We start from the raw sequence: 18179 nt of genomic DNA on the forward strand, positions 1-18179 counted from the left end.
GGATTGCACAGAATCACTTAAGATGAAAAGGCCTTTTAAGATCTCCAAGTCCAACCATTAACTGGTTTTCATTCCAGTTCTTGATTCCAGATTTTGATTTCAAACCAGCTGGAGGCAACAAGAGGAGATGGGAACACAGCAAAATATAGTGGAGACCAGTCTCCTCATCCCACTGGTTTTGTATGTTCTGAATGTGAAGTCTAAGAAATATTTTGATACAAAAGGACCATTACACCAGACCATCCAAACAGATTAAAATAAAAATGAGCAACTACCCCAAGTGTCTAGCACATTGCAGTTGTAACTTCTCAACCAAAACTGGGAAATCTTAAGTTTCTTCTCTAAGTCAGTTATACTGAACATTTGTAATATTTGTTTTTGTTTCCAACTCCAAGTTAAATAAAATCTGTATTATTTGCTATGACTAAACATGAATAACTGCCAAACATTTATAAAATCTGAGTGACCACAGAAAATTCCAGTTCAATAGGGCCAAAAAGAAAATGCTAAAATATCATTAAAATGTGCCTTTATTTTTCTTTTAAGAGAATTCTACATAAACCAAGTTGACTCTGTTTTACAAGAATTTCTTCCCAATATAATAAATTTTCAAGATGATCATGAACAGTGTAAAGCTGTAAATAACTCTTGATGTTGAGGGCTACAGCAAGGTTTCTTCAGTTGTTGTAGTCCTGGAGAGCCTGAGCCATGAAAAGCTTGCCCAGGTTCTGTGCATTGAACTCCTTAACATTCTGGCAGTAGGTATTAATTTGACCTGTCAAAAGGAAAGAGTAAACCCTTGTCAGTTTTGAAATTCAGAAAGACACCCAAGAACATAATTTTTTGAAAGCCACTTGTCACTTCTGTGAACCACTCAGGAGTTATAGAGAAGCCACTAACTCTGCTCAATTACTCCACACTTACGGATTTTACATTTTCAGGATGGCCAAATATGTTTGAAAAGAAGAAGAAATTAAATTAGGAGAACAGGAAAACCAGTATACTCAAAAAACACCATAATTTTCCAGCAATACTACAGAAAAATTATGAAAATAGGTATGACAATAAAAAAATAAGCAATTCTTGCTGCTGAATTATTAATTCTTCAATTTAGCTGCTCCAAAAATTCTACAAGACTGAATTTCAGTTCTGTTCTTATCCATATGCTTTATCTATTAAAATATTTTAAGAAATATTTTTTCAACAGCACACTGAAAATTGTGCCATTCCTCTAACATTCTGATAGCCTTTTTTTTGTGCCTAACATTTCACTTTACTATTTCAAAACTCATCAGGGTATGAAGATTTGTCGGTGCTTTACAAATCAAACGTGCCCATCAAAACATTTTTATACTCTTACAGCTACAAGTTATTTCCCTTGTTAGCTAGGAATAGCAAAACATGAAGCCAGTTTAATCAAAATTAAGGCTGTTTAGAAGGCCAATAAACTCTCGATTTAATGCTCTATTTGAAAAGTTTTTAAATGCCTCAGAGACAAAGAGCTAAGTTTTATTCTTTATCCACAAACTTTACTTCATCTAAGTTGAAGTGGATGCTTTCAATTCTTCCCCTGACTATGGTAAAAGAACAAAGAAAGAAAGTGCTTTGGCTGAAAACTGTCTTTTCCTTTAAGTATAATAGTTTTCAATTCCTTCTCTCATAACGGGTGATTCATCCTAAGCTTTCACTTTCATAAAACACACATCTACACATACACTCTTCCACTGCATTTATAAGATCTGCTAGAGCTGAATATTTACATATTTTAATGCTGCTAGGATTCAGTAACTGCTAAAAACTATAAAAACAACAGGGTTTTCTAAAAGACTCTATAAGGAGTAATAAATCAAGAATATTATTTCTTCTAAACACAGCACTTATTATCAGTATGAAACTCTTAAATATTAAAATAATAATCTCCTGGTCACTTCAAAATTAAGTAATTAAAGTCCCATGTTTTTAACATCAAAGCACTCTGATATGGAGTATATCACTAAGATTTTCAATTTTTTGTACACTTTTTTTTGTTTGTTTTGTACAAATCAAGGTGATAGCTATCTGATCCAAAAAGTTTGCTACAGTTAAACAATTTGCTTTCTCATGATATTTTTCTAACTTATTTTACTTAGTAGGGCACCTAGTTTGTTGCTCTGTGCTGACATTCTGAGGCCCCAGGTATTTTTAGCCTTCCAGGAGGCACAGGAGCACAGGCTATGCCTACAGCCCACCACTGTACTGAAGAAATCAGGGGGTGATAACTCTACTTATGCTTTGTTCCCATTTACATTTTCCCTCGCCTGGCAGTGCAAGAATATGGGGATAGTTTCCCTAAATCTCTGGCTGTACAAAACAAAGAAATTATCTCCACTCTATTTGCAATTAAAAGCAAAACCTTCTCAGCTGCTACAACAACCAGTTCAAACCTAGAAATGTTATCAATGACTTGGGATTGCTTTCAACTGCTCTGAATAAGAAGTTCCAGCTCAAACAGCTTATTCCTGAGTCTCATCTGTACAGCTCCCAGACTTCTGGAGCTGAGGGAGGGGCTGGGGCATGAGTGAAGGGAGCAGTTACACCCATTCATGCAGAAAGCCTCCCCTGTGGAGCATTTCTCAGTTTCTCCTTTAAAATCTCAAATTTAAAATATCAAGGATGGGATTTAGACTGCTACCAAGCCAAAACATCAGACCATAACAGCAAAGGTAATGAAAACTTAAAATGCTTTCAAAGGATACGACACGTTTTCCCAAGCAGACATTCTTATGACAAAAGGTAAGTTGGCAACACTGCTAAGCATTACCTGCAATAAGGAGTGACTCCATTCTTGGAGGTGGTTGTGGTGGTTTAAAAAGCTTATTGATGTCCTCCTCAGGAAGAGGGGGCTCTCCTCGGCTTTGACGCTGGATATTTTCCTGCTGACGTCTCTGCTGATACTGAAAATAAAACAACAGAATCAAAATGCAGCAGGACTTACAAAGCTGCAAAAAAAAAAAATCTTTTTCAGATGTTTTCAACAAACCAGCAAGTATGTTTCAAAAACTACATTATTTAATGCAATTCAGGTTACTACAAACAATATAATGCAATTCACAGTTTATTTCAATTCACTGGTAACAAGCCATTCTCCATCCCACACACTGACACCTTAAAAAAGTGAGATAATGGAGAAACATATAGTAGTGAGGTAGTGGGGTTAGCTTCTAAAATTTTTCAGAGATAAATACTGTATCTGATGGAAAGAATAGAGATGATCATTAAAGGCCTCCACTGCCCCACACAACAGAGAAAAGCAAGGCTGGAATATGTAGGAATGAGAAGCCAGCACCTCAGATGGTTGCACAAACCAGAAATTCTCCATTTTATGCAAGTTAAAGGTCAAAACAATATTAATGTGAAACGGAAAGAGAACTTGATTAAATAAGTTTTTTTAAGCCAAAAAAAAAAGTTAATTCTAAACTGAGAACAAAGTGGTGGCTGAAACCAAGCACAATGGTTCATTTCTCCATTAATATGCTAGAATAGCAGCTTTCAAAAGTTTTTCTGATATATATATGTATATATCTATAAAAATTGTTTTCCATACTTCTTTTTGCCAAAGAAATTACTCAAACTTTTTAAAAATTGAGACAAACATTTCTGCAGCTTACAGATAAACATTTCTTCTTGTGAAGCCCATAAATTCAGAAACTATGCAAGATTTCATACTGTATGTGGCAGCGAGGATTTTGTTATAAAGTTTGTCTTCAAAGTCCTCATATTCAACACAACAAAAATATCTTAAAAATAAGGAGACAAAGAGTACAGAGTGTTTTCTCTCACTTACTTAAATGTATCTGTGATCCAATGAGTTTGAAAACAGTTCTTACTTGGTGGCACAATCAAATGAAGTAATTTTTTTCCAGTAGTAGTGACAAATAATGTTTTTGAACAATGTTAAAAATAAAATCTGAAATGCCCATATTTGTATGTGAATTGCATGTAGCTTCTTCTTTCTTTGCATTACCCCATTCACTTCTCAGCAGTCTGCCTATTATTCTTTATTGAAATGGCTCGCTCTTAATCACAATTGCTCCATTCTAGAAATGAAGTTACAACCACTAAGTATGCTGCAATAAGCCACTACTAAAGCAGCTATAGTTAGTAAAGAAATTAAGTGAGACACCATGGAACCTACTTTGCTCTGCTTTTCAAAATAAATAGATCCCCTTGTTGTTAACAAAAACCTTTGAAGCAGATGCCATCTTTCTATTCAAATTAGGCAATAAAGGGGAAAAAAAATCCTGAAGATAACATGCATGAAGCTTTTATGTCCTTGGGAATTCCATGGGAGGATAGATCATTGATCATGTGCTGCTTTCCCAAAATATTCCCTAGCTACACTTTACTTATGTGAAAAAAAGCAATTTTGATTTTAAAATAGTCAATGATGAAGCCTTTTACATGAACAACAGGTGCTCTTTTTAATTATCACTTACTTTGTGTGGCAATACTTGCAAATTATCTTAAAAGTGATCTGGCCCATTTTCAGTTGGCCAATATTGAATCTTGTCATATCTCTGTCTGCTAGATAAAAGAGTTCAAATTTATTCTTCATGCAAGTATCTCTTGAGTAAGCAAGTAATTTGTTAACTTATCACATTATGTGAATCCTGTTCACCAAAATTTTCTCTCTAGGCTTCTAAATAATCCTCACAGTGCTTTTTTCCAACTTACCACCATCCTCCTACTGTAGACAGAGCATTCCTTTATCTGTGCAAAGAACTTAATGCTGTCTCCAAATACCAGAATAGTTAAGGTTGGAAGGGACCTCTGGAGGTCACCTTGTCCCAACCCTTCTGCTCAAGCAGGGTCACCTAGTGCTGCTCCTCATACTCAGGATTGTCTCATCAATGGATTTTAACTCTAATTCTCTAATGCTCTGGATTTTAAAGAGGTCCTTTGGCACCAGGAATTGAAAGTCAGCATCACCCAATCAGCATCACTATTTTCTGATGCTAAAATGTCCTTTTCAATCAGAGAACAGTCCAACTTCTTCACTGTCCACTGGACTGTGTTTCTTTATTTCTAGATGCATGACTACATGTGATGGTACTAAGACAGTTTTGGTTTGGAGCAAAACTTGTAGTTTCACCTCTTTCATTTACTGAACCGCTTATTCCTGTGTCTATGGTGTATTTATAAATTATTCTGGTTTATCATAAATCACTAATAAACATGTAAAATAGCAAAGAAAGCTAAATTCATACCATGTGACACTAGAAGTGAATTACTTTGGTAATTGCCCACTGACTAACCCATTTTATAAATCTGGTATTGGGTTTGTGTGGAAGACTTTGGTAGCAGGGGGCTACAGGGGTGGATTCTGAAAAGCTGCCAGAAGCTGCCCCCATACCCAATATGGCCAACAGCAGCTGGCTCTGAGATGGACCCACCACTGGCCAAGGCCAAGCCCAACAGTGACAGTGACAGCAACAGCACCTCTGGGATAAAACATTTCAGATGGGGCAAAAGAAAGGGGAAAAATGCCAGCCAAGACAGAGGAACGAGAGCAGGTGAGAGAAACAGCCCAGCAGACACCAAGGTCAGTGAGGAAGGAGATTCCCCTGCAGCCTGTGGTGCAGAATATGGTGAGGAAACTGTGCCCCTGCAGTTCATGGAGAAGGGGAGGAATGTGAGGGGACCTATCCCTGAAGGGGAAGGAACAGCAGAGATGTATGATGAACTGACCACAGCCCCTAATCTCTGTCCCCCTGCTCTACTGAGGGGAAGAAGGAGAGAACATTGGGACTGAAGGTGAACCCAAAAAGTAGAGATGGGTGAAGGGAAGGTGTTTTAAGATTTGGGCTCATTTCTCATCACCCTACTCTGATTTGATTGGCAATAAATTAAATAATTGCCCTAAGTGAAGCCTGTTTTGCCTGAAATGGGAATTGGTGAGTGATCTCCCCCTGCCCTTAGATCAACCCATGAGACTTCCACATTTTTTCTCCCACGCCCAGCTGAGGAGTGAAGTGATAAACTGGCTTTCTGGGGCATTTGGAACACAGCCAGGGTCAACCCACCACACTGCTTAACAGGTGAATTTTTGAAAGATCTTGCTTAGATCCCAATTCATCTGTCTTGGACAACACAACCCAAACTGTATGGTGTGGAAAAAAAATGCTCTCATTTAGGTTTCTCCATGTTACCAACCTGATGTTTCTGCTGCTGCTGCTTGCTTACGTTCCTCAGGTAGGTATTGTATTTAACAATGTCTTGGCTCATCTCATCCACTCTGTCCATCAGCAGCTGCAGACTCTTTCCAAGGTGATTACTGAAATAGGAGACATTTATGAAAGATTAAATTTACTACTAAAAATAAAGATTTTAAAACTTAAAAATCTGTCTCTTGACCAGTATTTCTGCACTAATGGCACCATTTTCAAATTTTTAAGTTCCTGTTTGTCTTTGTTAATATATTTATTTGATGATACTTTACATGGCATCTCCTCCTCTAGCATCTTTGCCTCACTGCAAATACCAAGTTTAAGTGTTTTGGTCTTTCCAGGAACCTCCCAGTAATGAAAAAACAATGCCTTGCACGAATTTACAGTTATTAGAGATGCAGGTCATACATCTAAAACAGAAATTCTGATGCTTTTGTGACATGCAACTCAAGCAACGCTCCAGAAGATGTGCTCAAAGTGTTTCAAATTACTTTTTAAAATTCACTACCTGAATTTGGTTTCTCCCAAATTTTTAATTATCCCTCTGTTAAATACTATTCTCAGTAAGAATAGTTCAATATTCTCCAGAACTCCATCTCGTTAACTAGCCTATGAAACCACTGGAAGTTGAGCAGACATGGTTTGGTCCTAGCTGTTGAGAGGGAGAGCTGTGTGCTGTCCAGCCAGCCACATTCCATACCATAGGCAACATGGAAGCAGCAGGCTGGGCGCGCCCAGCTCCAGTTATGCGATCTACTGCCTTGGCCAGACAAATGCAGTCTGTTAAACAACTTTTATTGTTGCCATTTTTAGCAATGGATTCAGTATTTTGCAGGAATGTTCAACTTAAGGTATACCTTCCAAGTCAAAGTTTTGGAAGTTTTTAGGTTGGTGCCCATGGAGACATCCTCCTAAATTGTAGGCAGGGTAGAGCAAAGAAGGAAACTTTCTGCTCTGTACTGTATCAGAAGCTGGTTTGTTGGCTCTGCTGTCCTACTTGGCTGAAGACCAAGAACTTAAAAGTTAAACTCCATCTTTCTCTTCCTCAATTGAAATCCACTAATACTCATGAAGTTTCTTTCCAATTAAAAGTTTGGTGCACTTTATTGTCAGAATCACATGCTTCAATCACTGTTTCACCATGTTTTCTGAGACTCTCCTCTTTCACAACACTTTCCTATCATTTTACAGGCTATGGATGGGGGAAACTGTACCTGGAAGACACAGGCATAAAGTCAAAAGAGAACCACATGTAATACTATGCACATCCCTCTGCAAGTGTAAGTTATTCCCCAAATCCATAGAACTCATAGCTGGAGACAGAAGCTGGAATACCTGCAGAGAACAGAGCTGGGGACACCCTTATCTCTGAGTGCAAGAACAGCTGTCACTCACTGAGCTGCTCACTGAACAAAGGGCTGCATCAGGAACTTCAGACCACAATTTATTTACAAGCCAGGGTGTTAAATCTCACTTGCACACAGAGGCAGATGGTGAGGAGGATTTTAGCTCGACAGCAGCAAGAAAGGCGCCACTATAATAATTATTTTTAAACTTCTTGGGTTTTTTTTGGTTGAACATTTCAAGCACATGATATTTAGAACTGTGGAATATTGCCATGGCTAGGGGCATGCATGTTTTCAGTTTTTTATAGAGTTTATATTGTATGGAGTTAGTGTTAGAACTGGATATTATCAGAAATGCCTGTGTAGGTACACACTAATAGCCTTGTAAGGTATGTGCACAACAGAAATATATAATTATTTTACAGATAGCATCCATGTGAAATATAGGTGGTTACAAAGAATGATTTTATATGAATCTCTTTGGGACCAGCTTAGTACAACAGAGCACAGAAACAGAGAGTTATTGTCAGAAGTTGCAGTAACACAGTGTTTGCTCTCATTGCCAGGGCAACAAAAAACAGATAACTTAAACAGATGTGAACTGAGACATGAAGTGATAAGTATGCTGCAAATACACGACCAGATTTTCCTCAGTTCTGATGTGGCTGATACCCTTTTTTGCTCCATGTCTTAAAAAAACAGAACGACAAAGAGGAAGCAATTTGCAAAAATGTGTGTGTACGATCTCTAAGCAAGTTTTACTCAGCTGAAGTTTATTCTGCTGATACTTAGGAACTTATACCACACTGCTCATCACTCATCATACACTTAATTTGCCCAAAGGGTGCTTTAGACACCTCCATATGTTGTGCATTCCCTACAGTAGATCTCAAAGATCACACTGCCAGGTACCTAAATGCCCCCTATGCATCAATACAATTGAAAAAAAAAAGTTTAAAAATATATTTTTATTTTTTTTTATAAGTGGTGCCAGTAAGTGCTGCTTGCATCCTTATCTAGACTCACTTCCCTACAGGGCTCTGTGACTGTCAAGTGTAGACAATGTGGAGCTCAGCACTTGCATTTGTTGTTCTTCTGGGGGGATCAGAAATAAAGAAACTACAATTTCAATGGCTACATTTCAGTCAGCAGATTCAGCAAAAGAGTCAATTAAATTGAGTTTACATTTAAATTAACAAGTAATGCAGACCAACAGGAACAGATCTATAAAGCAAAACAGCTGGTGCTGAGAAACCAATGGCCATGCTAGATGTGTTTGTGGGGGGTTCTTATCACTACTTCTGACATGGTCCAGTGATCTGAAAGTAGCTGAGGCACAGTAATTATCCTCCCAAAGCCTCTTTTCAGTTTAGTTTCATCTGAAACAAATCAGGTCTGAGATCACACAGTGGTGATCATCTGAGAGCACTCTTGAATTGAGCTAGAAGACAGCTCCACCTTAAGATAGCACCAGGAGACCACCACTCCTCTGGTACAGTGAATCTTCATGGAAGAAAACTATCAGCTTTCATATTAAACATCACAAAGTCCCCCCTCTCACATGAGGACTGTGGGGTTTTTTTGTGAAGAAATACAGATAATAAAAGAGGGGGGAAATTAAAAATCAGGAAAAATACCTGCTATTTGTATTCGTACACACCTAATGAAGAAATAATCTAATGTGAGAGCACTCCTTCACCACAATTGTGACCAGAATCATGGACCTATAAGGAGTGACCCATAGAACTTGTGGAAATTTATCATTTGAGACTTATTTGTATAGCTTAGATAGCACAATTAGTAATGCCCCAAAATGACAAACACATACCAACTGCCAAAGGGAAACGATCAAAGCCTCTTTACATCATGAAACACACTAGAAACTATAGTCTGGAAAGCAATTTCTTGAGCTGTGCATTTTTGCTGTAACCCCAGAATGTGGTAAGAGTATAATTGTCTACCCACAAGGACAGATATCTGATCAGGTCATTGACACATTGTTTACTTCCTTGTCTAACAATTACCAAATAAAAGGGTCAATTAATTTGGAGGGTGAGAAGTAGAAAGCTGTGAGCAGAGTAGCCTAATCTGCAGATATCAGTGATGGTCTTTCCTGCCTTGTTCTTCCTGCTGGTGAGCCCTGAATTTGGCAGTGATGCAGTCCAGCCTCCACAGAAGGAACTATACCATTAACTGAACTCACAGATCACTCTCCTCTTAGGATACAGATCTGGTTAAGAGACCTTAATGCAAGCCTTCCCCTTCCCAAGGGAGTGCTCACACCACCAGAGCCTCCCTTTGCAGATATATTTAAAAGAGAGCAAAGGTCCAGTTCACTGTTGCCAGCAAAGGCAGTTTAAGAGGCTGCAGCATCAGCATCTCCCTGCTTCTCCCTCTTTGCCCAAAGGTTACAGCACTCTGAGCTGTATGGATTCAGCTGTTTGTGTGGGCATGCTTCAAACTCTTTCAGTGAAACAGTCTACTGAAAATGCAAAAACACCCCCCGCTGGGTTTTTTTTAATTATTTTTTTGGTTTTTTAGGGAGGAAGAGGGAAAGGCTGAAAGGGAGGAGTGGGAGTCTGACTTTTTCCATCAGACTATTCCACAAAAGCCATATTCTGAAACAGATGAGGAAATAAAAATCTTTGAGGGTGGGAGGGATGTAGAGATGAAATGGGGGTAGTGGGGAGAAACAAGGCAAGCAGCTGGGACTGGAACCTCAAACTGGCTCCACTTCTGTAGCATTCATAACGGAGAACTACACATGAAGCCCATATTTACTTCAGCATCTTAAATCAGAAAAGGACTCCAGACACACTTGCTAAAGGTCTAACACACCAAAATGGAGCTTCAACTCAGTCACCCAAGCTTCAAAGAGAAGCAGCAGTTCCTGTGCTCCCAGTGCCCGTGTCCTGCTCACCAGTTCTGCCTGTCTCCAGGTGCACCTGGCACCTGAGTCACGGTGCTGCAGACAGGCACCCACTTTTGGGCTCTGCCAATTCTGAAGCAGGAGATGTGCAAAGAAGGCAGCCCCCTAAATGTGCCTACAATTGCCATAATTGGACCCCCTCACTTATTTAATTTTATTTTGCTTGTACTATGGCTAAGGAAAAGGAGAGCAAGGAACAGCAAGAGGAAGCCTTAGAAAATGCTATATTTGCAGCTCATTTTTTCCACTTTCCATCAGCTCCACTGAGGCCCCTCTCAGCCACTGCTTTTTGGGAAAGATGCCATCCTGTAAAGAATTTTCCTCCTGGTGGGAACAGCTTTGGGTGGATTAGAGAAGTACTGCTGGGCAAAGCACATCTTTTTGATTAAAAATTTGTAAGGTACGTTCCCACCACTTAGCAAAACTTGTTTTACATCTCAGCATTTCAGCCTGAGTTCAACCTGTGCTATTTAAGAAGACTTTGTTTGAATGAGATATGTAAGTCAAGAGTCTTGAGTTCCATTCTGTTTTCTATTCTGACTTTGATGTGTGCCTTTGGGCAACGCATTTACTCTCTGTGTCAGGTTCCCCCATCTGCAAATTAGAGATTTTCATAATTATCTTAATAATCCATTAAGCACATTGAGAGTTTTGAATAAGCAGTGAAATGTATAAAGGTTAATATTGTCTTTAAAAAAGCAACCCTTCTTATGTTACTTCTGCAAAAATACTGCATATGATGTTTGAAAAATGTAACTGCCAAGTAGATGTTAGTGCAGTAAATGTTCATCACATGTTTGCTCCCACTGACGCACACTATTAGAAAAATTGCTTGAGACAAATTGAGATATTATAGAACAACCCTATTATGAAGCTAGACCACAAAAAAGCTTTTTTTAATTTAAACTAGATCATCAATAGAGTAAGGAAGAGATGGATGAGAATGAGAAAGTTGGTTGTAATTACTTCTCTGAAGATCTGGAACATTATCTGACAGGATTTTAATTCTCGAGTCTCTATCAAAAGACTGGCAGTACTCCAAGGTCTTCTTTGGTCCTTAAGGGTAGCAGGATAACTGTTTGAGTAAAAGGCCTTTACTTGCTATTACTTGCCAGCCTTGTGCCAGTCTGCCTTCAACTACTTTGCCTAGAGTAGAGTCATTTCACATTTCACAAGAGAAACACAACTTTATGTCCAAATAAGTAAATTACTACATACAATTATCACAAATATACTTCAAATGGAGAAAGATACTAAGATGTAAGTAAAATACCTCAAACAGGTAGAGCTTTAAACTCAGACAAGGTGGATGACTGAACATGTGAAAATCTTGAGGAAGCAAGCTCTCCAGAAGAGAGGAACTATGGGTAAATAATTTTATTGCCAAAATCATTGTTTCAGAGAGTATAAAAGTTCAGGGATGCTCCCAAGGAGCCAAAAAAGCCCCCCTAAAAGCCCAACAAATCCAAAACTCCAAAGAAACAAAACAATAATAACAAAAACCCGAACAAGACAACCAAACATAAGAACCCAAACAAACAAACAAAAACACAATGAAACAAAACAAACTAAGAAAAAAATCAAAAAGCAAGGCCAAAGCAAAAAAGTAGCTTTGAAGTTACCATCAACAACAGCAAAGTTAAGTGAGGAAGATAAAGACCAAAATTAAAAGTTGTTATCTGCAATGATTTAGCCTAAACTGCTGAAAGACAAAATTAAGGAAAATGTGAAAATAAAAACTCCAGCACAGTGGAGATTTGAACTCCCTACTTCAGGTAATATATGCTTTGACAAGGTAACCTTCATAGCTGAATTCAAGTAAAAACTAGCTAAATATTTCAGCAGGCAGCACAAGTCACATAACCTTGACTAAATAAGCATTAAGATGCTTTAATTTGCCACCTGCTTTGCTTGTTATACCAATATAAGATATGATTGAATGTAACCTGTCTGGTAACTAAAAGCAGTTATTAAATATTAAAAAAAGGACACATACAAAAACCTCCAAACAACCTATTGGAGTGATTTCTAAAACTTTCTCTCTTTCAAACCAAACTAAGCACCCTAAGTTCCTCAAAGAGACCATGTAAGCTTGAAAAATCTGCCAGGAGAATCTGTTTTTAGTTTTGGCCTGGTACTTCTCTTGTTCATCTCTCATTCCCTTTACTGATACAAAGACCAACACAAAAGCCTGTCTTGCACCAGACATTTAACAGCAGAATGGAAAGTAATTTGCACAGTTCTTATCACTTTACCTTGAGTCAGGACAGTGGCACAGAACAGTTATTACATAAGACATAAAGCTGTGATTTGTGATCTGTTGAAATTGCTTTCCATTTCCAGAATTGTATTGTGTCACTAGCAACAGCCCTTACTAGAAACAGGGTGCCAGGTAGTCCCAGCCTTTATACAGGAGAAAACCCAAAGAAACAACAGAGGGCAATGCTGGCAGGTCACCTGGAAACCTTCAGCACGGCTCTTCTTTTCACAGTAAAGTGACAGACCTCACAAGGAATCAAATCACTGGCATCTCCTGCATCCAGTGCTCACCCTCTCCTCAAATGGGAAAAGCTTTGTGATCTTTAACCATGGAAAGAAAATGACTTACAGAACACCTGCAGTGTCAAACAGACTGAGTACCTCGGCAAGAATTCTTCACTTCATTAATTCTGAAGTGCAAAGTAACAACTTTACTGGACAGAATTATTGACTAAGTATTTCTTCAAATGTGGCATTTGTAAATACCCCAGCAGAGTTCAATCCTATACCTGTTCTCTCTTGATCACCTTCTCTAAAGCCATCATATCCCTCAGAACATCCACACAAGTTGAAGTAGAGAAAGTGGAAAATTTCTGCTAACTTAGGCAACATAAGGACCACTAGAAATACAGATCAATTAACTTCAGCCTTACATGATGGGGGAGGGAGGGGGAGCAGGAGAAAAAAGGAGAAAAAAAAAAGGCCACTAGGATCAGAATCTCAGCAGACAATAATACCTTGATGCCAAAGTAGTGTTTTACCCTAAAAACCTATTAATGAATACAACCGAGCTTCTACATGCAACAAGATACTGCATTATTTTCTGTATGTCATTGTTTTGGTCAGACCTATAATCCAACTGTATTGTGCTGCATAAGATTTAAATACCATCAAATTTTTGATCATACTGCTAGAAGTCATGCCTACTTCGTTATCAAAAGCATATTTTCAGGGCAAAGTGCTGCAAGAAGAAAAAATTTTTCTTAGACAAAGTTATGAGAAGAACAGCTTAGAAACTCTTAAAACAATTACTGACATCATGAATGCTGGCTATTATGACAATCAGAGGCATTTTTATCAGTTTCTCAGAGCCTTTATTATTTTATTTTCCAATTCATCCTACTACCAAAGTAAAAGAAATGCAACTTCTTTTTTATTAAAATAACTTATTAAATTAAATTACTTAAGGAATATGTAACAAAACCAATCATTTATAGATCTATTTGCCTGAATTTTCTGAGTGCCCATATTTTCTTGAAGAAACACACCTTTCTGAAAATTTATACATTTCAAGCACTACAAGTGTATGAGGATTACAGACTGAATTTAGTCCTTGAATCTATTGCTACAGTTTCACCATGCAGTTTTTCCTTCAGCAAAAAAAACATGAAGGGTAAAGTGTTAACCCCATTAAAAGTCAAGGCAAAGCTTCCATGGGCTGTAATGAGACTGGGATTTCACCCAAGGTGTTAAACTGTGGTTTGGGAAAGGGAATAAAGTACATCCATGACTGTAACAAGTACTTACCTGCTAGCCAGACTGAGCAACTCATGTCTATCGGCTACTGCGGATTTCTTTTCCAGTTCCCACAACATCACATTGATCAGGTAGGAATTCTTAATTACGATAGGTACTTCTTCAAACATGTTTTCATATGCAATATTTGCTTTTTTCAAGCTGTGAAAAAAAGTAATGGAGTATTTACTAATATAAACAGTAACTCTCTTATTCTCTTTGTTGAATTGAACAAACAACAATTCTGTAAAAACTCTTGATTTTCATAGTTCCACAATTAAACAAGAGTCAAGTCTTGTTAAGAAAGCATTTGCACGGCAAAACCTCACATTTACAAAGACTAGGAAAAGCTGCTCTAGGAAAAACTCTCGGAAGAGAAGCAGCTGCCTTGCTTGTTAATAGATTACCTACATGAAAAAGCCTTCAGCAAGAGACTGTACTGACAGGATTAACTCTGCCCCTTCCAAAATATTTTACCAATTTTCCTACATCAGCATTTGTTAAACAGAACTGAACAGTCAGTTACCACACGATGCTAAAATATCTTTAAATATACAATTTTCCCAACAGCTGAATAATTAAAATTTTTAGTGACCAAAAACTTAGATTCACGAAGTATTGTAAGTTCTGGAATAATTAAATTCTGTGGTGAATATTAAAACATAAATTTTCAGTGTGCATTTTTTTACAATATACACACAAAAAACTATTGCTATTGCCTTATAATAACGTACACAATAATACCTTTCATAAAATCTGTGTATAAAAGCGTGATTTAGAAGTTTCTAAGGAAACAGAGCCTTAACTTCTTTATATTCATACTGTATTCTGGAACAAAAACTTTTGCTTTTTGCCTTCACCACTTTTTTTTTCTTTTGATCACAGATTTGTTTGTTCATCATTAGAGTTTTAGACACTAAGCAATGAAATTAATATAATTTTCCTCAATGAAGTGATTTTAACAAGAGTTTGTTGCTTTTGCTATTGAACATCAAGCAGCTGGAGGCAAAGGATGCTAAGGCCTATATCTGTAACAAGTTTTCTGAAACAGAGTAATTATCCTACTTTACTCCAGAAGATGGTGTCCACACAGGGGAGTTAATTTGAAATAAGTACACTAGGACAGCTATTCCAGAGTACCTGTTCTATTTTAATTATTGGGGGGGGGGGAAAGAGTTCGAAGACACATCAACTATTTTCTTCTCTCCGTTTTTTTGGGGTTTTTTTTGTTTTTTTGTTTTTTGGTTTTTTTGTTTTGTTTTTTTTTTGCTCTGTTCCCATGTACACCTATCTTCCCCATGGTGCTTACAGCACACCCTCTGACTAGCCCCAAATCCAGTTCAGGTTCCCCCCTTATGGAAATGCCCAGCCAGTCTTTCACACCCTCTCAGCCCACTGTGCCACTGCACCACTATCCCTGTCCATACAGGTCTGTTTTCCCCAGCACACACTGTTACCTGAGATTTTAAAGGACAGCATTCCACAATCCCAGGTACTGTTCTGCATCCCAATAACTCAGCACACCTCACGAGAAAACATTCTCTGAAGTTACTTACGCTTCTGGAGAGAAATCTTTTTCCTTGCAAACTTCCATCAGTTTGGGAGTCAGCCTATATGCCTTCAGTGACAAAGATCCTTGGGCAGTCTTAATGGGATCTATTATTAAAAATAGAAGGAAGCCTATTATCACCAAACCCAGACTGCCTCTCTCTTTTTAAATATCTGAATGACATAAACAGGAGGAAAATTACTAAGTAGTAATTTTAGTAATTAGTAAGTACTAAGTAACTAGTGAAAAAAAATTAAGACAACAAACACAGAAAAGACACTATAGTAGAGGCTGTCCTATTGCACTGCTATGTAAAATATAACCAATAATATACAGTGATACCAATTAGTAAACTTAACTTGGAGAACTTGGGGGGAATTTTGATCCATTCTACTCATATTATTTCCCTATTAAAGGTCCAATTCAGGTTTCCTTTTTTGTATGAATTATCCACAGAACTTTTTTAAGAGTGACCTCATTTAAATAGATAATCTTCCTTCCAGTCATTCTGCTGTAAATTAAAATATTAATTAAACAACATTTTATATTTTTAAAAAGGTATTTTTGGAGTAGCAATAACCTAATTCAGATCAATCTGCCATGCTGCTTTGTGCATGACAATGTAACTGGTATATACAAAGATTCATTTTCCCTTGACATACTCTGTTGAATTTAGGGGGAAATTTTCTAAACAAACTGTTACATTCCTTGGACAAAGAAGCTTAACACTTGCAGCATGATAACAGCTGAAGCATGCCAACACCAGAATAAAAGCTGTGTTAACATTCATGTTGTCTGAAACTTAACACAGTAAAACTTTTAGCAATCGGTGATAAAATGAAAACCAAAATAGACTGAAACAAGTGGAAAATTCATCAAGGTCTGATGATGCAATGTTTCCAGCCAATATAAGTATACTTTAACAACTTGTTCTTTACTGTAATCCAATTGTTAACATACTGAAACAATTTTGGGGCAGCTCATAAGATTGATCGTATTCATTAGTATTTTTTCTGACAGATACTCAGGACGTTACATTTACTTCTCAGCTGGAAACTATATGCAAGTCTGCCAGATATGGCAAACTGTGAGTGTTTGGGGAGGGGGAGGCTATAAAGCTGTTAAATTGCCTACGGTTCTGATACAGCACAGAACATCTGGTCTGGAGAGCTTGAGGAAACACCATTAAATAGGCAGAAAAGAAAAAAATCTTTGTGCTAAGAAACAGTCCAGGTTTTGTATGCTTCTGTCAGAGGTATTAAAAAAACTTGGCAATTCGTGTGATGATTGGTCAGTCACGTACAGAGCCAGACACGCTAGCAAGCGGGGTTTGTTAGACATCTGGTCGGGTTCCACCAGCCCCTTCCACGAGGGAGGGGAGATGAAGGAATAAAAATGAAGCAGCTACTCCAGCATTCCAAAACGTACACATCAGGGCTCTGATAGCAAGAAAAATAAACAGAAAGAAGGAAACCCTGTCTAGACTTAGCTGCTGCTGAGGCTGCCGTAGACACAGGGTTGGTATTTACTCGAAAAGGCCTGCCAGGCTACTCTTACAGGCAAAAGACAGAATACAAAAATAGTAGTAATAATATTAAGAGGGGAAAAGAGTAATAAAGGAAACCTCATACTAACCGTAAATGAGAACTACAGACTCCTCAATTGCATGCTGGTAACTGAACTGGGAGTCCAGGAGGGCACGGGTGACAAAAGAGCCATAGTACGTGGACTGGTACCAGCCAACGTGAAGATGATCAATGTTTACGTGGCGCAGGCTTCGCATCATTTCCATCTGGTATTGAACTGGATTAAACAAAAAGTATGTTCAAAACTTTACACAATCAGTGCTATTTAAAGAGAAAGCTTGATATTAAATGAGTACGTTGTATTTTATTTTTATTTTTGCAACTGCCTAGAAATTTGTTTAATCACTGGACTGTCTTCATTAAAAGCCAGAGTTTCCTCAGAGAATGAGAATAAGACCAGCCTGAGTAAGCAGACTTTTTTCAGCTGCAGTTAATTGCTAAAGTGATCAACAAACTGCTACACGTCATTTACAGTGTGCATTACCTTCCTCATTCATGAAAAAAAAAAAAAAAAAAAAAAAGAAAGATACTGGGTTTCATTAAGCAATAACATTTTACCATTCAGTAACAAAGACTTATTGTGATTTAAGTTGCAGTACTGCCTGGAATTAGGTAACTTTTGGAATCAAAAAGAGAATTATTTAATGAATATATGAAATAGATTATAAACCGTGTCTCTTTCACAACACAAAACTACATATTCTGTATCAGAGCTTGGGGAACTAGCTACAGCTGTTAAGATAGTTTTGACTGCATTTTATTTCAAATTTTCAACTGTTTCTTCTTCTT

General features: G+C 37.7%; 1 protein-coding gene across 1 annotated transcript in view; it reads right to left on the reverse strand.

Annotated features, from left to right (window-relative positions):
- Positions 1 to 512: 512 nt before the first annotated feature.
- Positions 513 to 18179, reverse strand: part of EIF3H (eukaryotic translation initiation factor 3 subunit H) — an 85760-nt gene continuing 68093 nt past the window's right edge. The window contains exons 3-8 of the mRNA XM_079301583.1: positions 17440 to 17607; positions 15812 to 15911; positions 14268 to 14417; positions 6193 to 6313; positions 2801 to 2933; positions 513 to 775 (exon numbers count right to left, since the gene is read on the reverse strand). Coding sequence (XP_079157709.1) covers positions 678 to 775; positions 2801 to 2933; positions 6193 to 6313; positions 14268 to 14417; positions 15812 to 15911; positions 17440 to 17607 — 770 coding nt within the window. The 3' untranslated portion in view covers positions 513 to 677. The remainder of the gene's footprint in view (positions 776 to 2800; positions 2934 to 6192; positions 6314 to 14267; positions 14418 to 15811; positions 15912 to 17439; positions 17608 to 18179) is intronic.

The sequence above is a fragment of the Erithacus rubecula genome, assembly GCF_903797595.1.
Source record: "Erithacus rubecula genome assembly, chromosome: 3".
Classification (NCBI taxonomy): Eukaryota; Metazoa; Chordata; class Aves; order Passeriformes; family Muscicapidae; genus Erithacus; species Erithacus rubecula.